This window comes from Micromesistius poutassou (assembly GCF_964030765.1).
Source record: "Micromesistius poutassou genome assembly, chromosome: 8".
NCBI lineage: Eukaryota > Metazoa > Chordata > Actinopteri > Gadiformes > Gadidae > Micromesistius > Micromesistius poutassou.
The window spans coordinates 5,220,459-5,241,239 of NC_140278.1; the positions used below are offsets into that span (position 1 = coordinate 5,220,459).

General features: G+C 46.2%; 1 protein-coding gene across 1 annotated transcript in view; it reads right to left on the minus strand.

Moving 5' to 3' along the window:
- cdkal1 (CDK5 regulatory subunit associated protein 1-like 1) overlaps positions 1-20,781 on the minus strand; it is a gene marked incomplete at its 3' end in the record, with an annotated part of 256,138 nt that overhangs the window by 43,645 nt on the left and 191,712 nt on the right. The window contains exons 13-14 of the mRNA XM_084471876.1: positions 16,855-16,938; positions 11,378-11,542 (exon numbers count right to left, since the gene is read on the minus strand). Coding sequence (XP_084328002.1) covers positions 11,378-11,542; positions 16,855-16,938 — 249 coding nt within the window. The remainder of the gene's footprint in view (positions 1-11,377; positions 11,543-16,854; positions 16,939-20,781) is intronic.

Sequence of the window (20,781 nt, forward strand, 5' to 3'; positions counted from 1 at the left end):
CTGGAGAAAGCACAGTGCACATCGTCACTTTGTCTTATGTAGCGTTTCATAAAACACACTCACACACACATCATGTTTCTAACTAGATCCTCAACAGCTGTACCCACGGAGATGACGGGGGTGATATTATGTGCGTGGGTATGTGTGTGATGTTACTTTTTATAGGGGTGATATTACATTATTGCATACATCTAGGTGGACACGCCCACTTGGGATGTCACTAAAACACAGAAAAAGGCAGATTTTCAAACGGCTGGTAATGGCTAATCCCACTCACACCTGGAGGCAGAATATCAGCCCTAAGGGGAGTTTGGGAAAGCGGTGCCCAGCAGCCTGCCAGAGCAGTGTTGAGGATGAGCTGCGGTGGTATGACTAAACGAGCAAACGAGTGGGATGAGGCTTCAAAGTAACAGCGTGAGAAAGAAAACAGGAAACACAGGAAAAATAGGAGGGCGGGAATATAGAATGACAGCGCGCTAAATGTGGCTAAACCTAATCCTATATCTCTTGAGCAGCTCGCGTTTCACCCTCACCCCGGGTTCCTCATTGTGCGACCGAAAACCACATGAAGGAAGAAGAGCAGAGGAAGAGGGCGGGGGAGTCAAAGTGAGACTTTATCAAACTCCACAACTTGACGCTGAACAGAGAGGAGACGAGTGTGTAAGGGGAGAGGGAGGGAGGGAACGTTGGCAAGGAAACACTCGAGGCGTCTTGCACACACCGCCAACGCCGGACACATACAATAGCGGAGAGGAAGAATGACAGGAGACCGGTTTGGACCGTCAACCAGGTGCAGTGGCGGTTTTAGGTACGGGCGACACGGGCAGCCGCCCGGGGGTGCCGCCCGGGGGTGCCCCCCCCCCTCCCCCTCAACCACTTTCCGGGGGGGGCGGCGGCGCACGGAGGGGGTCTCGCCCGGGGCGCAATTCAATGTAGAACCGCTACTGACCAGCAGGACGAGTGGGGAGACTACACATGTAGCTGCACAAGCCGGGTTAAGGACACATTCTCTCTTCAAGATGCACTTATCAAAGACACCAACAATGCTCTTTCACAGGGAAACGACGGAAGTCATTGATGAAGCCATGGTTGGATGTTAAATGTGGAAAGATAGATCAGGGATATAGGTCAACTAGTCCCAAGTACTTGGTAGCTTATGCGGAGAACCTTTTGAATAATGAGTTTCTGTATTGAACTGGATAAATTCAAAGAAAGCTGGACAATATGTGTCTCGACTTTGATTACACTTCTGTCATACATCTCACTCTGTGATTCATTTTTCTTCTTTATCTATTCTTCGGATTTTCACATTCACGCTTCCATTCCATCAACTATTTTGTCATATTCATTCACACACTTCCTGTGGCATTAAAGGGGATGTTTTGTGACCATATATGGTCATTTATTTGGCGTACATGTACGGTAATGAGCTAAACCTGGACATGATCATGAGGGTTTAGAATGACAACACTGCTGGATCCCAACTTCATAGTGTGAATGATACTTCCAAATGTGGTGTAAAGGATAGGATTTAAAACCTTTTCTACAAACCTTTGATACATGTGGGCCATGGACTCCCTATCCACCTCCTCTGGCACAACACGTACAACATTGTACTTCTGCCATGTGACTCAACCTCTCTCCCCCCTCACTCTCCCTTTCACACAAAATGACTCACCACACACACACACACACGCACATGCACGCACACAGACACTCCCAATGCTTCCTTGGGTCATACACACACACACTTAGAGCACGTGTTGGAGGAACGCCTCAACCCTTGCATAACATGCCCCATCGCCCATCTTTACAGACGCACGTGGACACAAAACACTGGAGCTTTCTAAGACGAGCCACGCAACAGAGCGCAATCACCTCCAAGGCGGCCTAGCGGAGGCTTCCGTTGACCTGCGCAAGTGTGGACATGGACTGCATTTATAGGACGTGCACACTTATTGTACGTTGATCGTCCTTGCACATAAAAATTGTATTTTGCCTTGTGTCATCATCTTATCCTATCTTTAAGGATGCAAATTTGTAAATAGAAACATATAATACATACAAATTTGTAAATTTGTATGTAAATTTGTAAATAGAAGTTGGAAGAGGTGACAAGGCATGTCAAGGCGCGCAGACAAGGTCAGCGCACATCAGAGTTAAGAGGAGTGTGAATGTTAAATCAACCCCCCGCTGATGAGGTGAGGTCGGGGGGTCAGTGGCCTGACTGTGTACGTTTTCAGCCGCTCAGAGCGTCCTGCCATGAGGGCTGCCAGCACAAGATGTGTGTACCCCGGGGTCATCTCTCCGATGACCCCTCCCGTCACACACAGCCGTGTTCATAAACACGCACACGAAACACCAAGAGATGCATACAATCACTGCTGACCACTGAGCAGCTATGGCCTGGAGCACACAGAGATGCTCCTATGAAAGCAGACCTCCATAGAAATATCAATCAGTGGGCTGTGGGCGGGTTTGTATTAATATCATCTGATAGGGTTAGGGTTAGGTTAAGTTAATACCAATACTAATTGGATAGTTTGACTAGATCACACGGAGGCTTCAACACACGCACGCACGCACGCACGCACGCACACACACACACACACACACACACACACACACACACACACACACACACACACACACACACACACACACACACACACACACACACACACACACACTTGAAACGGTGAGGGGGGGGGGGGGGGGGGGGGGGGGTATGCAACAGCTCTGGGCCCAGCAACTCTCTCAGTGACATGTCAGCGTTAACATGCACCACTCCCCATAACCCTCACAACACTTTGGGAACCAGATTCTTATCTGAACACATCCAATATTAAACTCCCGCCTTACCTTCAACGGGGCAGCAGATGTTCCAAATCGGATTGAACACACTTAAAAAATAAATGAAACCGCCGAACTGCGCTAGCGGTTCATAGATGGAGAGACACGGTGAGAGAGACTCACAAACACCACTGAATAAACCACCGCAGAGAGCAGATTGCTAAATCATTGCGCATCCCGTAGCCTTTTGTGAAACCGTTTGTTCAATCGTTTTTTTTTTTTTTTTTGGTCTATAAAAAGCACAGCGCCGACGAAAAACCTTTTGACATTACGAAATCAACACGGGAGAACGGGGTCATGTAATAACCGTTTTGACATAGAAAATAAGAGCGCTGAAAATAGAGATGATTGATGGCTTAACACAGTTTAGAGTGTACCCGTGACTTTTGTTTCATAAGTGTACAAAAAAAAAAACCCACCAAAGCTGTGTAATACCATCTGACACGCTGAGCAAGAATAAAATAAACAAATGACAAAAATAGCTGCCAGTATGTCTTGCAGGCAAAACAACAACAAAAAAAACCCTGACGTGATTAAGGTGTAACCGAGCCTATTTTAAAAGCCACGCTGAAACAGCGAGCCGGGGTTTACTTTTATCCGGGCCATATAAAAGAAATCCTAATCTTCGATTTCCTATGTTTTTTTCTGTGTGCATAACGCAACATGATAGCAAGGCGCCATCACAGTTGCATCTTGTCTGAATGTCATTGCCAAGCATTCAAATTGTTCGGGAGGCAATACAGCACTGAGGGTGATTCTTTGTACAGGCTTATGTCTGCCCGTTTGTGCAGGCTGTTGTGTTTGCTGTCAATGAGAAAGTGCACGCATGTGTGTGTGTGTGTGTGTGTGTGTGTGTGTGTGTGTGCATGTGTGAGCGTGTATATGTGTGAGTGTGTGTATGTATGTGTATATGTGAGTGTATATGTGTGTGTGTATATATGTGTGAGTGTGTATATGTGTGTGTGTGTATGTGTATACGTGTGTGTGCGTATGTATGCATGCGTGCGTGCGTGCGTCTCAGAGAGCCTGCAGCTACCACAGACTGCCAGGCGCACCGCAGGGGGGCACTTCTTTCTCGGCATCTCGGTGGAAAGCGTGGATGGGCCGTTGTCCCTGCCTGCACGTGATTTGGTATTGGTTATGATGCAAACCATGAGCAACCAAACCAAAACACCCTCAGCCTCTGCCTTTGCACGTGTGTGTGTGTGTGTGTATGTGGCTGTCATCCAACTTGGTGATGCACACGTGTGTGTGCGTGTGTGTGTGTGTGTGTGTGTCACCAGGTTGTAATGGGCGCTGGGTCGCACATGCTCAGGAGGAGTTGACCGAACACACACTGACATGTAGAGGACGGAGAGGAGGTCAAAGGTAAGCTCTGGTGTGAGAGGACTTCCTTTAGATGACTACCTCATTAACCCTGACCGGCTGATGTGCCAGCATCTCGGGCAACCGTTACCTAGGTTACAGGTGTCGGGAACATGGTGCTGACGGTAGCCAGGTGGTAGCCAAGGACAAGAGCTAAGCAGCTAGCCAGGTATTGTCCCGTTTAATATGCAGCCAGTCGGCACGGACGAGACGGCGGTACTGTACCCAGAGGAGGGTACTATAAGTTGGATTCAATTACCGATGATGTAGATCCATCTCTGAGAAATTGAAAATGGAATTGAATTCACACGTGTGTGTCAGCAATGGACTTATCAACTTTTGTGTTGGGCCACAAAAAAAAAGAGAATTAAGACACAATATTAAGATAAGGTAAAAAAAAAAAAAATAGAAATATGGCATAATAATGTGATAGATGTGCAAGATAAATTAGAACTAAATGTGTCAAAGTCAAGTCCCTTTGGTGGCCGAGAGTGACTGCGGTATAATCAGAGTCCTTTGTACGTTTTATTTGGAACCAACCTCACAAGACAGAGGTCGCGCAGTCGTGGACATTAAAAAATAAACACGAAAACCCACAAAAAGTGTGGGGAAATGACGAGGCCATTTACCCTGAGTAGAATAACCCTGAACCTATACAATCTCTCCTGAGAGGACGCCACTGACGCAGCTCAACCCACAGTGACAACGCCTCCCCCTGCTCATGAGTATTGAAGTAAACTCAGAACTACTCCCGGCCTTGTCCTTTAAAGAACACCCATAGGAAAATGAATCAATGTCCTTTTTAATCTTGTGTCTCACTATCTCCCTATCTTGGAGCACTTTCATTCTGAAATTCTCTCCGCCATTCATTCTCTCCGACCGCAGGGTGGGGTGGGGGGACGACTGTCTCCTTGAGAGGGTTGTTCTTTGAAGAGCTGATTATTTGAAGGCACCTTAACGGACTGCAGACCAAGGAGAAGAGAGACCATTTCTCCATCCCACCCCCTGCTCCTATAGTCATATGACCCCCATCTCCGCCCTGCCCCCCCTCTCCTCCTCCTCCTCCTCCTCCTCCTCCTCCCCCAAACGAACGCACACACTCCTCTTTCATTTCATTCCATCTTTCAATTTAATCTCAAGAGAGAGAGAGAGTGAGAGAGATAGTGAGAGAGAGAGACAGAGAGACAGAGCCAGAGAGCCAGAGAGAGAGGTGGACAGTGAGAGCTGTGAAGGTGCTCTCACTCCTCTCCCTCTCTTCACCTACGCATCAAGGCCCCCCCCCCCCCCCCCATTCATTGTACTCCTAAAAGACTCATTACAGTCCCTTCCCTTCTGCTGAAAGGACCTGTTAGCCACCATAAAAGGAGGGCCTGGTGAGGCAAAGGCCGGCCGTGAAAAAAAGATGGAGAGCCAGAGAGAGAGAGAGAGAAAAAAGAGGATGGAGTGCTTATAACCCGGAGAGAGAGAGGCGCAAGGGAACGTGCGTGTGACGCCCAAAGAGCCATGGCGAGACAGACTCGGCGTGCCGCTCTTTGCTCATCCCCCGTCCCAGAATCCCCCAGGGTGGCCTGTTCCTTTTGTGGCGCCGACCATGGTAACGCCGCAGCCTCGCTTCATTACCGTGTCTCCGGAACGCAGCGGGAGGGTTGGGGAGAGGAGGCAGGAGGACACAAAGCCAGGGGAGAGAGTGGTGGAGGGAAGCTGAGCAATTGACCGTTTGATGGTTTTCCGATGAAAGGAAAACACATTTATTTCATGTCTGACACATGCAGATGCGCATTACACACTGGCATGGGGTGGACAGCTATAACCGTGAAATGTTACAGCGTTGCAATGCCAAAGGAAAACCTCCTACTTTTCAGGCACTGATTTTAGCTTGGCCCTCTCCGTTTTTTGGCCTGTTTCGTTTATGAATGGATGGCTACAAATGTTGATTTAAAGTAGCATGAACTGGTTTCTGACCACTAGGGGGCCCGGGAATACAGGCACCGGCCTTCAAATCGTTAGATTTGAAATCTCACCTCAGATAGTTTCTATAGTGCGTCGCAATGAGTACATTTGCTAACCTGATAATGGCAATCGAAAATGTATGAAATGAATACAACCAGAATGAATATTCAGGGCTGTGTAAGCCAGACATCATGGCCTAATGAGGCCTTTTTACAATGAAGTATCTATAAGAGGATTTGTAAAAGGGAACCAACTCATGTGGTTGAGAGAGCAAAAATGAGACAGCAATTCATCAATTCATACTTTGCGGTCACGTGACTACCTTGGATACCTGGAGGGCAACAAACGCTGGCAAAGATTTCCGATACTTCAATCAATCAACTATTTAGACCATATGTCACAAAATGTTAAAATTAGATACGAAGAGAAGATAAACATACTCGGAACTTGTGATCCATACACAGCACCCGCTGATGTATTCATTGCTTTGAAGCTGGCAAAGACTCTACCAGACTTGGAGTTTGGAGATATTTACATTTATCTCATAGAGAATCCGTCACCTTATACCGCACAAAAATTGAAAGCCTACGGATGGGTTAACAACGCTGTCGTATGGGAGGTGAAAAACAGGAATATCTTCAAAGCAAAGGTGAATGTTACTATTCCACCATCCACTATGAAATGTCCCCTTTTGTCCGCGATTACATAGCCAATGTGGTCTTATTATAGCCCAATCATTCACTAAAAAACACATAGAAAGATTAAAGCATCCAGCATATGATTTCAACAATGTGTGAGGGCAGGGATGATCGCACAGTTGCTGTTACGGAATGCTGCGCGATTTAATCTGCGCAGTGGAATGAGCGCTGGGCGGAGATGTTCGCGCATTTCAGAAGCAGGGAGATTCCGTACAAAAATAAATGTCTAATTTGTCAGTTTGCCATGTGTATGCCTGGTACAAATGCTCCCGTTGAACTAATATTTCCATCACAACGGTATTTGGACTGAGAGGAACCTAATGACCGTTTGTGTGGTAAAACTGGCGACGTCCTGATTAGGTTACTAGGTTTCGTTGCTGGAGTTCTTGCCCGCCAGCCAGTCGTTGTGACGTCACGTGCAAAGTATGAATAGGAACAGAGGGAAATGTAATGCATGGCTCTTACGGTCAATACTTTAAGCTTTTCCTCGTCATGTCGTTGCTCTGAAATTCTCATCTCCTGAGCTTTGCGACTCACACCTCAAACACTAAACATAGAACGACAGAGTCGCCTGGCCTTTGACCTTTCAAACCCCGACGCAAACTGCTCCCCAGCCAGGAGCGTACTGCAACGAGGTTTCCCACAAACATCCATCCAATCCATTCTGTCGACCCCTCCCTCCACAATTCCCCTACCTGTCCAGTCATCAGCCCTGTGTGGCTCCAGCCCCTCCCTCCCTGCCCATCCGTCCAGCCATTCTTAAGCCCCTGATTCCAGCTATCCATCTATCCATCCCTCCATCTATTTGGCAATTTACACCCATGCAGTCGTTTTTTCCAGCCTGTCAGTTGCCCATCCGTCACTCCTCAAACCCTTCCCATCTGTCCGCCCCGGTTGCATCGCTACAGTGACCCCACGTGCACGCGCACACACGCACGCACAACCACACAAACACACACACACAGACACAGACAGACACACGCAAACACACGGCTGTGTGGAAGTGGGCTGGTATGCAATCATCCCGCTGTTAGTGAAATGATTGCATTTTCTTCTTGGAGGTTCGTATCGTACTGCAGTCCACAACCAAAACCAAGTATTTACATTTATCACACACACCTTTGTGAATTGCTGTAATTGCCACCAGTAAACCAGTACTTGTTTTTTTTTGTGCCACCTTTCTTTTGATTACGAGTGCATTCAACTGTGCTGGTTGATCAGCATACTTATCTACCTGTATTTATGCAAATGTCTATCACATATGCAGCGGCTCAGATTCTGCATTAAGTATTACCGTTTAGTAATAGTAAAGAAATAGTAAAAGTTCCTCTTCCTGCGTGTGTGTTGTGTATGTGAGTCTGTGTGGCTTTAAGAGAAGAGAGGAAACGACCAAGTAAGAGCAAGGCTGGGGTTTCAAAAGGAAGTCCACGGCCACCGATCCATCAATTAGCGTGGTGACTTTCCAGCATCAAGCGTATAGCGGCCAGGTCAAAAGGACCCCCATCATCGCGGTCGCCATCACTACCACCATCATCCTCATCCTCATCATCGCGGACCACATGGAGCCGGGGTGAAAAGGTCTTGGGGTCCAGCTGGGGGACACGGGCGGCTGCTGAGACCCCCCCCCCCTCCCCCCCCGTACGGTGGATGTAAAATGGAGGGAAAAGTTGCGTGAGGGGAAAAAAGAAAAAGTGGTTTCCAATTGCCGACACGACTTTATTACTCTGCGTCAAGATGGTGAGTGCTCCATTCTGACAGGAAGAAGTAGTCAGTAGCGCCACCCGTTAAGTTGGGTGGGAATGTATCATCGTAAATGTTTCTATTAGTCACAGAATATGCCGTCGTGCCTCTCCGGCTAAGGGCAGCATGAGGAAAATAAATGAATTCACATCGTCTATATGTGAAGTGGAAAAAGAGAAATATATCATTTGAGGCAATTTCATGTTGAAATGTATAGGAATGGTTGTGTGGGTGTGTATGTATGTGTGTGGGCGCGGAGCTGTGTGTATCTGTGCGTGAAAAGTGCGGTAAAGATTTTGAGGAAGGTTTACAAGGTCCAGTCGCTTGCCGCTGAAATTTTTATACATGCGATCATAGAGTAATGTACTGCTTGGCTGGACACAAAATACCTCATTTAAAACGCTCCCTTTCTCTGTCAAACGTGTCTCTCTCTCCCTCTCCCCCCCCCCTTCTCTCCCCCCCCCCCATCTCCCTCTCCCTCTCTCCCTATCTCTCTCTCTCTCTCTCTCTCTCTGTTTCTTAAACCATACCCTCTGCCATCCTTCATCCTTTTCTTAAGTCTGTCCTCTTTCACCCCAGTCCCTCTCTCTCGGTCTGTCCCTCCCTCTCTGGGTATAAAGGCTGGTGGAGTGTGAAATTAGAAAGTGTATCGTATATATTTTCCTCCGCAGCAACGTTGTGTGCGCTATAAGCCAGGGTGGGAAATAATCGAGCAAACGCACACACACACACACACGCATAGTGACACACACACACACACACACACACACACACACACACACACACACACACACACACACACACACACACACACACACACACACACACACATGCATAGTGACACACACACACGCATAGTGACACACACACACACACACACACATACAGTGACACACACAAGGCACACAGGCATGAAGATAGGCAAACAAACACACACAAACTTATTCACACACCCCCACACACACAGCCACCAAATAAGTAGCACAAACAGGAGAGTGCATATGAGAGTGACGTTAATTCAGAGAGACAGAAGAAGAGGAGAGAGAGGCAGGGAGGAAGAGAGAGCGAGAGGGATGGAGGCAACAGAGAGAGTTGAGCTGGGAACCATCATGGCCTGAAGCTCACCCCCATCTCACTGGGGATATCGACGCAGACGAAGGAATGTAAAAGGTCTGTGGCCCGTTTGCACGCACACAACACAAACACCTGATACAACACAAACACTAACCGTGTGTGTGTGTGTGTTTGATTTGAACCAACCAGGGTTGACCTGATCCAACTATACTTTCAAGACTTTAAAAGAAAAAAGGGTTGATGTGTGTATGAGAGCGAGGCCAACCTTCATAGTATACTGTTACACTTGTAATACAGAGAGAGAGAGAGAGAGAGAGAGAGAGAGAGAGAGAGAGAGAGAGAGAGAGAGACCTGTCTGTATTGGCATGTAGCAGTGTTTGCATCCATACATTCAACCATGTGTCAAGTGCGTGTAGGATGACCCTGTGCAGGCTCCTATTTTTATATTTAATTTATTCTCGGTTACAGCGAAGCATTTGAGTGAAACTCGTAGTGTGACTGTCTCAATATACATACAGGGGTGGATTTAAGGGATTTTAAAGGCTAGTTGCCCGGGACAGAGTTGGCTCTGCAAGAGTACTATTGGTGCCCTGTTTCAACAATAGAGTTAGACAGAGGGCTAGTAGAGTAGAGTACAAACAAAGGTTTTTCAGATTGTCTAACCTCAGTATTCATGTAAATTAATCAGTGATGAGCTATATTTAAAGCCATTTTACATTCATTAATTAAATAAATGCATTAAATATATTAAAATGGAAATATTATATTACCAGTGCAAAATGAGAGATCGATTTTGCTACTACCAAGACTATCCCAACAACTGAAAATGTGCAACAATAAAATGAATATTAGGAACTGCTTTCTAGCTTGTAGTCCATAGACCTCAACTCAAAAGACTGCTTTATACCTAAGCTATGGGCTTTGCAGATAACTCAAGTCCTTCTTCAATGATCCTGGAGAGATCACTCTATTTATTTTCTCACAGTCAGCTTCAAAATCGTTTTCTAAGCAGTGGCAGTGGGGGGAAAGTAGAGAAAAAGATGATGCATTTCCATTTTTTTTCATTATTCATGTATTTCCCCCCATTCTATAGCAGTACCGTATTTAGGGCTATACTGCCATGGAAACGAGTTTGGTGTCCAGCGATTGGACTAGGCAGCTGTTATTAAACTTGCGTAATAAGCAGGGCTATTATGGTGGGGTCTAGACTGATTATTAGCATCAGCGCACATCCACTGCCTTGAAGGTGCAGTGTGTAGAATTAGGAAGCATCTAGTGGAATGGACTCAGCAGAAATGGATTACATAACTTCTTCTTTAAATCTCAGTTAAAAAATAATAATATTTGGGGGCTCCCCGTGTGGGTCACCGGGTAGAGCGCGTAACATTAAGGCTCAGTCCTGATCGCAGCGACCCGGGTTCGGTTCCTGTCCGTGGTCATTTACTGCATGTCCTCCCCTCTATCTACCTACAATACCTTCCTGTCTATCTCACTCCATCATAAAGCATATATATATATTTTTTTTATTATTATAAAAATCGTAAAAAATGATAGACAAAGTGAATATTAATAACTAATCTCTTTTTGCACTTGCCTGACAGACCTGCGGTACTGAGGTTAGACACGCCCCTGGATCGTACGCTACACACATCCGTCATTCCCGGCCAACTGTGGCAATGATGTGCGCCACACCGTACCTGCGTCAGTCCCGACACCTGTCCCTTCTGCAGCGGCGCGGCGATGGAGGCCGTGAGGGGTCTGCTGTGGTCCACCGGCCGGCCCTTCAGGAAGTGCTTCCCCGACTCGTAAACGTCCACCTCGATCATCTTGCCCGTGAACTCCGGCTTCTTGGGCACCAGTACCTGGGAGGGGTGAGAACGGTAGAGAACAACACACCATGAGGCCATGTCAAGGTCAAGGGAACATGTCAGGGTCAAGGGGCCCAGGGCTGGATGTAACGATACGAGTATAAAGGGCCTGAGGAGCAGAGTTTGACTCCTGACCTGTCTGTATGGAGGGTGTATGGTGGGCCCATATGCGCCTGTGGGCTTCCTGTAAAGTGATGTGGCTTTCCTCCATCTCCAAACACATGGAGAGGGTTAGGCTAATTGGGGCTTCTAAACATAATGAGAGTGAGCGAGCGAGCGAGCGAGTGAGCGAGTGAGCAAGTGAGTGAGTGAGTGAGTGAGCGAGCGAGCGAGCGAGTGACTGCAATGGGCAGAACTGCCTTGCCTCGATGCAACTGAGATGAGGTCATATGTTTATGAATACAAGGGTGCTTTCACACTTATAGCTCAGTAGACATGGTCTAATTTGAAATAACCCCATTTCCACCACAGAATCATTTTAAAACCTCAGTGGTTTTTTGAGTGAGCACAAGCAATTGCTTAATATAGTCGTCCGACCATATTTTTACGAGTGTTTTCACTCCATAATTGCACCACGTTGGAGCGTGACTCATATTAATCTAGGAAAAGTTCTGGGAGACCTGGCTGAAAACGTTTATTATTTCCAGTTTGCAGCTAAAGTGTACATTCAACTCACAATGCATTGCTTCCTATAGTTAGGTCGGATCCCGTTCACACCCGAAGCGAACCGAACCAGAGTTCACTTGGAAGCAAACCAAGACCCCCCTGTTTTCAAGAGGACCAGAGTTGGATTGTTTGGGCCCACACCTCCCCAAACAAACCGTACTATCGGGGGAAAAGCTCCACGGTTCAACTAAAACTTAAACACCTCAGGTATGAAAGCACTCCAAGATTGATGACTGCTGGATGGATGCAAAACAGAAACGACTTATTGAGTGTACCTTTCAGTCACATCGGCTTCTAATCAGAAATCAGGCAGCATATTTGTCCTTTTGTACCATTCTGTGTAAAATAAAAACACTCAAAAGGAAAATGAATTAAATAAAAAACGAAAAGAGTTGGTTTTTCTTGCAGAGCTGGCGAGGATAAAAAAAAAGTTAAAGAAATACAAGGACAAAGTTCCAAACCACTTTTGTCAACCGTCAAGAGGAACATTGTCAGTACAGATCACCTTCCGTGTATTTAATTAATCGATTAACTGTGCACAAAACATATTTTTTAGGCTGCACCATAATGTGTTGGAGAACCTTGCGATTAAGTTAGTTCCTGTGTGTTTAATTAACAGTCATTATTGCTAAATTGTTCAACACTTTAGCAATTCCTTTTTCAGTTTGTAGTCGCACAGCGCCTCAAGGTCAGACCGCTATGGAAACACCTGGGAAACGGAGACGTTTGTCTCATTACTTCCCCATGGCAACAACAAAAACTTGACAGGCAGTCAAATAACGACTTGTAATTACGGTTTATTATTATGTGAAAAAAAATGGGATGAAAAAAAAATTGACCAAAGTAAATGAATCCCCGTGGTGCCGAGCATATTTCCAAACTAATACAAAAAAAAATGATAACGGCGAACATTAACAATGACGTTAAACGCACACGCTTAACTCTCTCTCTCTCTCTCTTCCCTATCTTAATCTCTCGCTCTATCACTTTCTCTCTCCCTCTCTGGAAACACATGGTAGCTCCATGGCTTCACTGTTCTAGGAGTTCCTCTGCAGTCGTCTCCTGCTTGTGCTCCCAGTTCAGGGGCCGTGGTGAATGTGGGCTCAGCGGTGGGGAGGAGAGGGAGCACTGGGGCAGGTTCTCAGGGGAGTGCACAGTAAGAGCCCAGTGTTCGCTAACATCATCTCAATAAAACAGGCCAGGACATGGCACTGGACGACTACAGCTCAACGCATGGCGAGTGATTCCCCCGGGATTTACATCAGGTGTCAAATCTAAACGATTTGAATGACTTCACTTGTATGACCTGGTTTTGTGTTTGTCTTATGCCCAATTAAAAAAAATGATCATTTACATTAGTGCGACACATAATCGCGGCACGGAAATGCAGATTTTCACACGCAACTCTTCCGCAGTTCAACTATACGGTTATAAATTAGAAAATAAACATTGAATGCCGGGTCCATTAAATACGGGGAGAGACGGAGAGAAAGCGTGGCCTGTACCCACCGCCACAAAATGTCCCAAATGGTGTGTACGCAACACGGGCAAAGTGGCCGCATCGTCGTGTTCAACTGATACCGGCCGGCCAGCAGTCTTGGAACATGTGTCAGGTGAGTGGGGGGGGTACAAACACAGATGTTATGAGTCAAAAGGATGTAACGGTAGAGTACCACCGGGGCTGAACACAGAACCCACTATTCACTGCAGTGTGTGTGTGTGTGTGTGTGTGTGTGTGTGTGTGTGTGTGTGTGTGTGTGTGTGTGTGTGTGTGTGTGTGTGTGTGTGTGTGTGTGTGCGTGCGTGCGTGCGTGCGTGCGTGCGTGCGTGCGTGTGTGCGTAGCCCCCCACTAATCTGCTCTGGGAGTAGACATGCAGAGCAGCAGGAAACAGAGAGAGAGAGCAAGCGAGCGAGCGAGAGATGGAGGGAGCGAGCGAGAGAGTTGGGGGGGTCATCTGAGGCCCATTACAAGGTGATTAAATGATGAAAGCTTGTCAGGTCTCACCGGTGAATCGCTGTAACACACACACACTAACACTCACACACACACACACACACACACACACACACACACGATCATACCCTCATCAGGTTAGTTGAAAGTATTACACCCCGGCCCCCCTCACCCCCCCACCCGTGTGGGGGAGTGGCGGGAGGGGGAAGCAGGAGGAACAGGTGGGATGGGTTGCCTATTACCGCCGTCAGCTAAGATAGGCGTCTCTTCGGCGCAAGGAGCCAGGCCAGAGATGATTCCCGCTAACGCCCACACCTCTCTCTCTCTCCCTCTCTCTCCCGCTGCCCTTTCTCTTTCACTCGCTCACAGCGACGCATCTCTTAGTCTGTCTCACTTCAACCGGGTCATGGCACTTCCTGATGGCCTTCATTATGTCTGTGTCTGTCTCTCTCCCTGCAAAAAGACACTGAACCCTTACACACACACACACACACACACACACACACACACACACACACACACACACACACACACACACACACACACACACACACACACACACACACACACACACACAATCTGTTCAGTTCCACCTGTCTGATGGATCTTTTATTCCTCCTTTCTGCTGATACAAGCCCTCTCCCCCCCCCCCCCCCACCCCCAAGCTCCAGACACTTTTGCCTCCTTCCAAGTGCCCTGCTGTCACTCGGGCTCACCTCCTCTGACTGTAACATTATGGTAGAGACCCACCATTTACTCCTTCTGCATCCTTTTAGATTCCGTGTGCCCCCCTGTGTGCGTTTGTATGTGTGTGTGTGTGTGTGTGTGTGTGTGTGTGTGTGTGTGTGTGTGTGTGTGTGTGTGTGGAAATTCATGGGTTGGGGACGAGATGTGAGATGTGCTGTTGTTTCATCCAAAGTGTGTCTGAAATGTTTCAGTTGGGGATAGATGCTCAATTCTCCTGTCCAATAAATGACCATGGTGAGGATTGGTATAAGGTAGGTGTAGCATGACAGCAAGGCAGGAAATAATACTAATAATAAACCAGCACATGGGAAGTATAGAGAAGGCCCCCTCTCATGCAACCATGTTCTTTGTAACGACGTTAAAAGGGACAACCTGTCAGAATCACTACTCATCATTGACCCCTTTGGCTGGTAAGTGAACTGCAGCCTGCTCAAAAATGTGTCACATTATATATGCTGTAACCACCTGCAATATACCATATGAAAAGAAAAGTGTTGGAAATCTAACACTTAATTTTTTATGGATAATTGAAAAATCGACAATAAAAATGTATAATTTAGCATGTCTTAATGATTAATGGGAAAATGGGTGTGTCTCTGCTATACAAGCATATGCACTATGTCTATTGGCGCTAATTCATACATCACTGCAAGGCTGTGTGTGTGTGTGTGTGTGTGTGTGTGTGTGTGTTGAGTTGGGGGTGCCAGACAGGTTAACAGATTAATGATCATACTGCTACAAACCTCAACGTGTTTCACAGTCCACTCTTCACAGCCTCCCTCTGACGGGATACGACCGGTGTTGAAACATCAAACATAGACATGTACTCACTCTCCCTCCTCCTGCCCCCCCCCCCCCCCCAGTCACACACTTACCTCGCCCGCCCCCTCCCTCCCCCCCGCACAAGCCTCCAGCAGCATTGTGTGCACTGCATTTCACAAAATATTGCAAATGCATGAAAAATGTTGCTTACGATCGTGTGAACACACACACACACACACACACACACACGGTGACACGTGTTCCTCGCTTAGCCTGCAGCGTAAACGACAGAGCAGATGGGGAGGAGCGAGGTGTGGAAGTCAAGCCAAAATTATGACCACCACCCCCACCACCACCAGCCCCACCTCAATAATAAAAGCACAACTTCAAACAGGCTTCTGATGACGGCTTAAAGCAGAGGGGAAATTGATTTATTTGAAGATGTTTGAAAGTGAAATCCTTCACAGGTCGGTAGAGGGTCTTTGAAGCTGCGTGTGTGTGTGTGTGTGTGTGTGTGTGTGTGTGTGTGTGTGTGTGTGCGTGCGTGCGTGTGTGTGTGCGTGTGTGTGTGTGTTCGTTTCACAGAGCATGTGTAGGAGGAAATGATCATGTCTGTAGGGCTGACCTTAATGTTGGTATGGTAAAAAAAAAAAAAAAGAAAGATATCTTTAAATATATATAAATATATATTAAAAAACTGCTGTTATCTCTCGCCAGAAACGATCCAGTGTGTGTGTGTGTGTGTCCCCAACACACCCCCCACCAAACGACACGCTCCTGCTCGCCTACTTCAGACGGCGTGGCCCCGCTGTGCAGCCCCCCCCCCCCCCCGCTGGGGCCAGCGTGCGCCAAGCGCAGAATCTCCCCCCGTCTCTGACTGAGGAGGTGTGGTGGAGGCACGCCATCGCCGCGGCAAAACAAACTGCAAATAGATTTAAACCCTTAACTCTTAAGAGCTGTGCTTTTACCTATTAGAGGTAATGTTACGCCGTGGGTGGGGGGGGGGGGGGGGGGGGGTGCTAGCTGTTTCAGCATGGGGCCCTTTGGAGAAAAGAATCCCCGCTCCGACACTGATGCTTATTTGACAGAATGGGGGAAAAAAAAAAAAATTGAAATTAAATAACGCGACGCGAGCCGTTGGGTGCGGAGTGAGTGTGTCGTCGGCGAGAACTCTACCTGTTCGTAGAACTTGTTGTGAGCCACGAAGTACTGGGCATCGAAGGATTCCTCCGTCACCAGCACCTTCTGCCTCTCCCCTACCTGTGGGGGGGGGGGGGGGGGGGGGAGGGAGGGAGGGAGAGAGAGAGAGAGATTTTTAGTATTAACGCTTTCATCAAAGCCACTTTAATCTTTAAGGTTTGTATTTGTGAATGCATCTTTATGCACAAGCATGCCAGAATATGTATCTGTGTGCGTGTCTGCGTGTGTGTAAGATGAGTTTGATGAGATGAGTTTAAACTCCATGCATACGATATGAATCTATATGAATCCAACCTTTATAAAACCAAATGCTGGTTCTCACTCTCACACAAACACACACAAGCGTGTGTGAACACACACACACGCACGCACGCACGCACACACACAGCTTCCAATAAAAAATATTTGTAGCATGAGGAACAATAGCTCAAACATTGGCCTTTAACAACAATAGTGTCTTGATGAGCCAATTAAAAGAGTAGGTGAGGTGTTAATTACACTAACTTCAGTTGCCATGACTGCAGCGTTATGAGTCAAAAAGAGGGAAAAAAACCTTTTATAATGTAAAATGAATAAATCAAAATTAAAGACCAAGTCATTCATTACTCTTAATGAGTAAAGCACACACACCCACACCCACACCACTTTAAAATAAAGACTTAATAAGTGGTAATCGTAGGAAAGAAAAGGAAACAGGGAATGATAATCAAAGACAAAATACCATTTATGATTTATGATATGGTTTACAATACAAAGTTTTTGTTTTGGTAATTAGTTCCTATATCACAGTCTGGTTATGATCTACTCAGCCAGCCAACCCTACCAGATGTTTTATGGTTTCATTATGGAGATATTTGACAGAATAAAGCACATGCAAGAGACGCTTTCAGAAGGGGTTTTCTACACAGAGAGGCACAGAGTTGATTAGAAACCTTTACAGACACGATTTTACAGTTCACTTCTGGCCAAGTTTGTGTTCTTGTGCAATTACTGTTTTACAGATCTCAGCCTCCAGCGACATGATTGGTCGAAACTGGTATACCGCAAAATAAAGTGAGAGCCAGATTTGAGCTTGTCTGCTATCTGATTTGTCAGACTATCATGGTTCTAAGGAGCTGCATTTACACGACGTGATGAGAATATACATACATGTAGAACCAAGTGTACTGCTTGAGCGTTTCATCATTCCACTCAAATTAACAGTAGTGCGTTCGTCTCAAGGAATGAATTCCATTTCGTGTCCTCAACAAATAATATTCAAAACAAGTTTTTTTTTTACCAAGCAAGTTAAGGAGAAATGTTGTAAATATCATTCCACTAAAAGAGAGGAAACAGCCTGTAGAGATTAAAATGCTGAGCAAATACACCTGTTTCATTAGGAAATAGGTAAATACATTTCACCCTCTTTACCATACCGTCCATTAGTGCACCACATTAGTACTTGCCGTTGATTGGGGGGGAGAGTATGTGTGCCTGTGTGTGCATGCGTGAGTATATGTGTGTGTGTGTGGTTTACTGGGAACAAGCGCCTAGCTTAAACCACCCTCCACGTTCCCAGCCCTTCAGATGAGTGGGACTGTAGTGGAGTATGCTATGGATGTTGTTCCTCTTTCTATGAGCACGGTTCATCCCTTTATTACCACCTCAAGGCCACCCCGTCACATTTTTGATGTGGATGCTAATAGGCCATAGGTGCCTCTTAACTAGGTTAGGTTAAGGTTACAAACACTCACACACACATATGCACATACCATACAAACACACACACACACGCAACACAAGACATGCTCTCTATGAGCGAAAGCAGAGGCCTCAACAAATGTGTTATGATGGTGTGAACACGCTTCACTTTTCAATAACATGGATGTTTTCATCACCGACAAGGCTGGTGCTGACTATAGAAGAGTAAGAGGAATTGAGTGTGTTTATGTAACTTTAAGCCAACAGAACGCCAATGGAGACTAACAAGCTCAAAAATGCGCCTCATGGTCTACGTGGCCCTGGCATACACTTTCATGCCTTGGCGCGTGTCGATACGTTTATGCACACGTATGTGCGGAGGTGCACTCAGCATTGCCCTCCGCATTATTTCCGATAACACTTCCTGTCCGTCCGTGTGACAGGGTTTCAGCACAAAGAAACAGAGTGCACTGAGGATGTCGGCACTTTGAGATGAACACTTTGACACGCGGGGCTATTCAGCGAGCCGCTTTATGGGTTTTTTTCGTGTGACTCGAGTAAAGCAAAGAACTCTGGCTCAGCCGCGTGATTCTCCCGTTTTGAGTCCTTCGGCGCGGCGCTTGCAAGTCGTTCATGGCTTTTTTAGCCTCCTAAATTCTGCCGGGCGAATTGACAGGGACCCTTTGATGGATGGGTTGACAGCGGCACGTTCACATTCAAAAGCGTCTCCAGTACGGATCTGGAAGTAGATGTAATTGTCCGTGGACTATACGCTTCTTAATATGCAGGCGCGAAGAAATCAGATACAAAAGATAATCCATCAACGGTGAACCCCTTCAACTTTATCATTCCGCACCCCCCCCCTCCTCCCCTCCCCTCCCTTCATGTACCCTTTCCAAACTCCACCCTTAATGTCTACAAGCCTGTGTCTAGTCTTTTCAACTGTAGATCGCACCTGTGTAGACGTGCTGACAGACGACACAGACCGGGGCACATAAATCACGACGGTGAAGTATATCGGGGGGACGGCGGATATGCTTTTTTTTATAGTTTTATGTTTTTTTGCACCGCGGGGCGAATACCTTTTGCAAAGGCGAATGTGCCGTGCAATGTGTTCACCTGGAGACCTACGTCACCATCGCTCCGCTACAGGACAGGGTACAGGCATACACAAGCTGTGTAACAAATTCTTGTGCATCAACAATCTAGGTAGTCTGCCTTTTCATTTAACGCTGTGGTTGTTTGGTCACTTAAGGCTTGCAATGCCCCATAGGTTTATTTGTAGTGCAGGAACATAAATTGCTGTTTGAAGCCCTGTTAACGTTCATGAGGAGTGCTCATTATGGACATCAAATCTGAGGGCTGTGTTTTGTATTTTATGACTCGTGTCATGGTTATCATATATACATGATACATGATTTTTATTTGTATTCATTCCAATGGGACTGCTGTATGTTAACTTGTACTTTAACCTGCATGAATACATTTTGATTAAGCTTGGTTAATCGATACTTTGGCTTCTAACTTGGATCTTATAAAAAAATAGATTCATCCTTCAAGTAATTTATAACTTACAAATACCAAACATTTTCTGTTTTAACTTAATTTGTACTTATAATCATGGATCATTATAAAATAAATACTTTAGTTTTTCCTCCTTGTCCGGTAAAGCAAGCACATGTAAGACATTGCTTTAGACTGTGACTTGCGGCAGAATTTGCTATTATCAATGATATTTTCTAGACCAAACAATTAATCGGAAAAGCAATAATCGTTAGATTACTCGACTATGAAAATAATAGTAAGTTCAGCCCTGCACTTAGCTAAGCATAGCATGGTTCCACTCTTGTGTTCATCACCCTTTCTTTTCCCAGCAAACACCCGCAGACATCCAATCCAATCGTGCATTTTCCCCGGCATACTAGTGCAAACAACAGGCCTAATTACAGACTGCACACAGAGCCACATGAAACACTGGGGAAGGCTATTTAATTGTATTGTCTTTGAAAGTACCCTTTAAGGGAGGGGCGGCACGGAGCAGGACACAGGGAAGAAAGGAGAGAAAGAAAGAAAGCAAGAAAGAAAAGGCATTTTCAAAGACAAAAAAATATATACACTGAACCAAGCAGAGAGAACTGACAAAACAAGTGGGGATGAATCGTCAGGGTATTAAAAACAGGGACAGAAGAATATGACATCAAAAAAAACCTTAGAAAGAGTGGA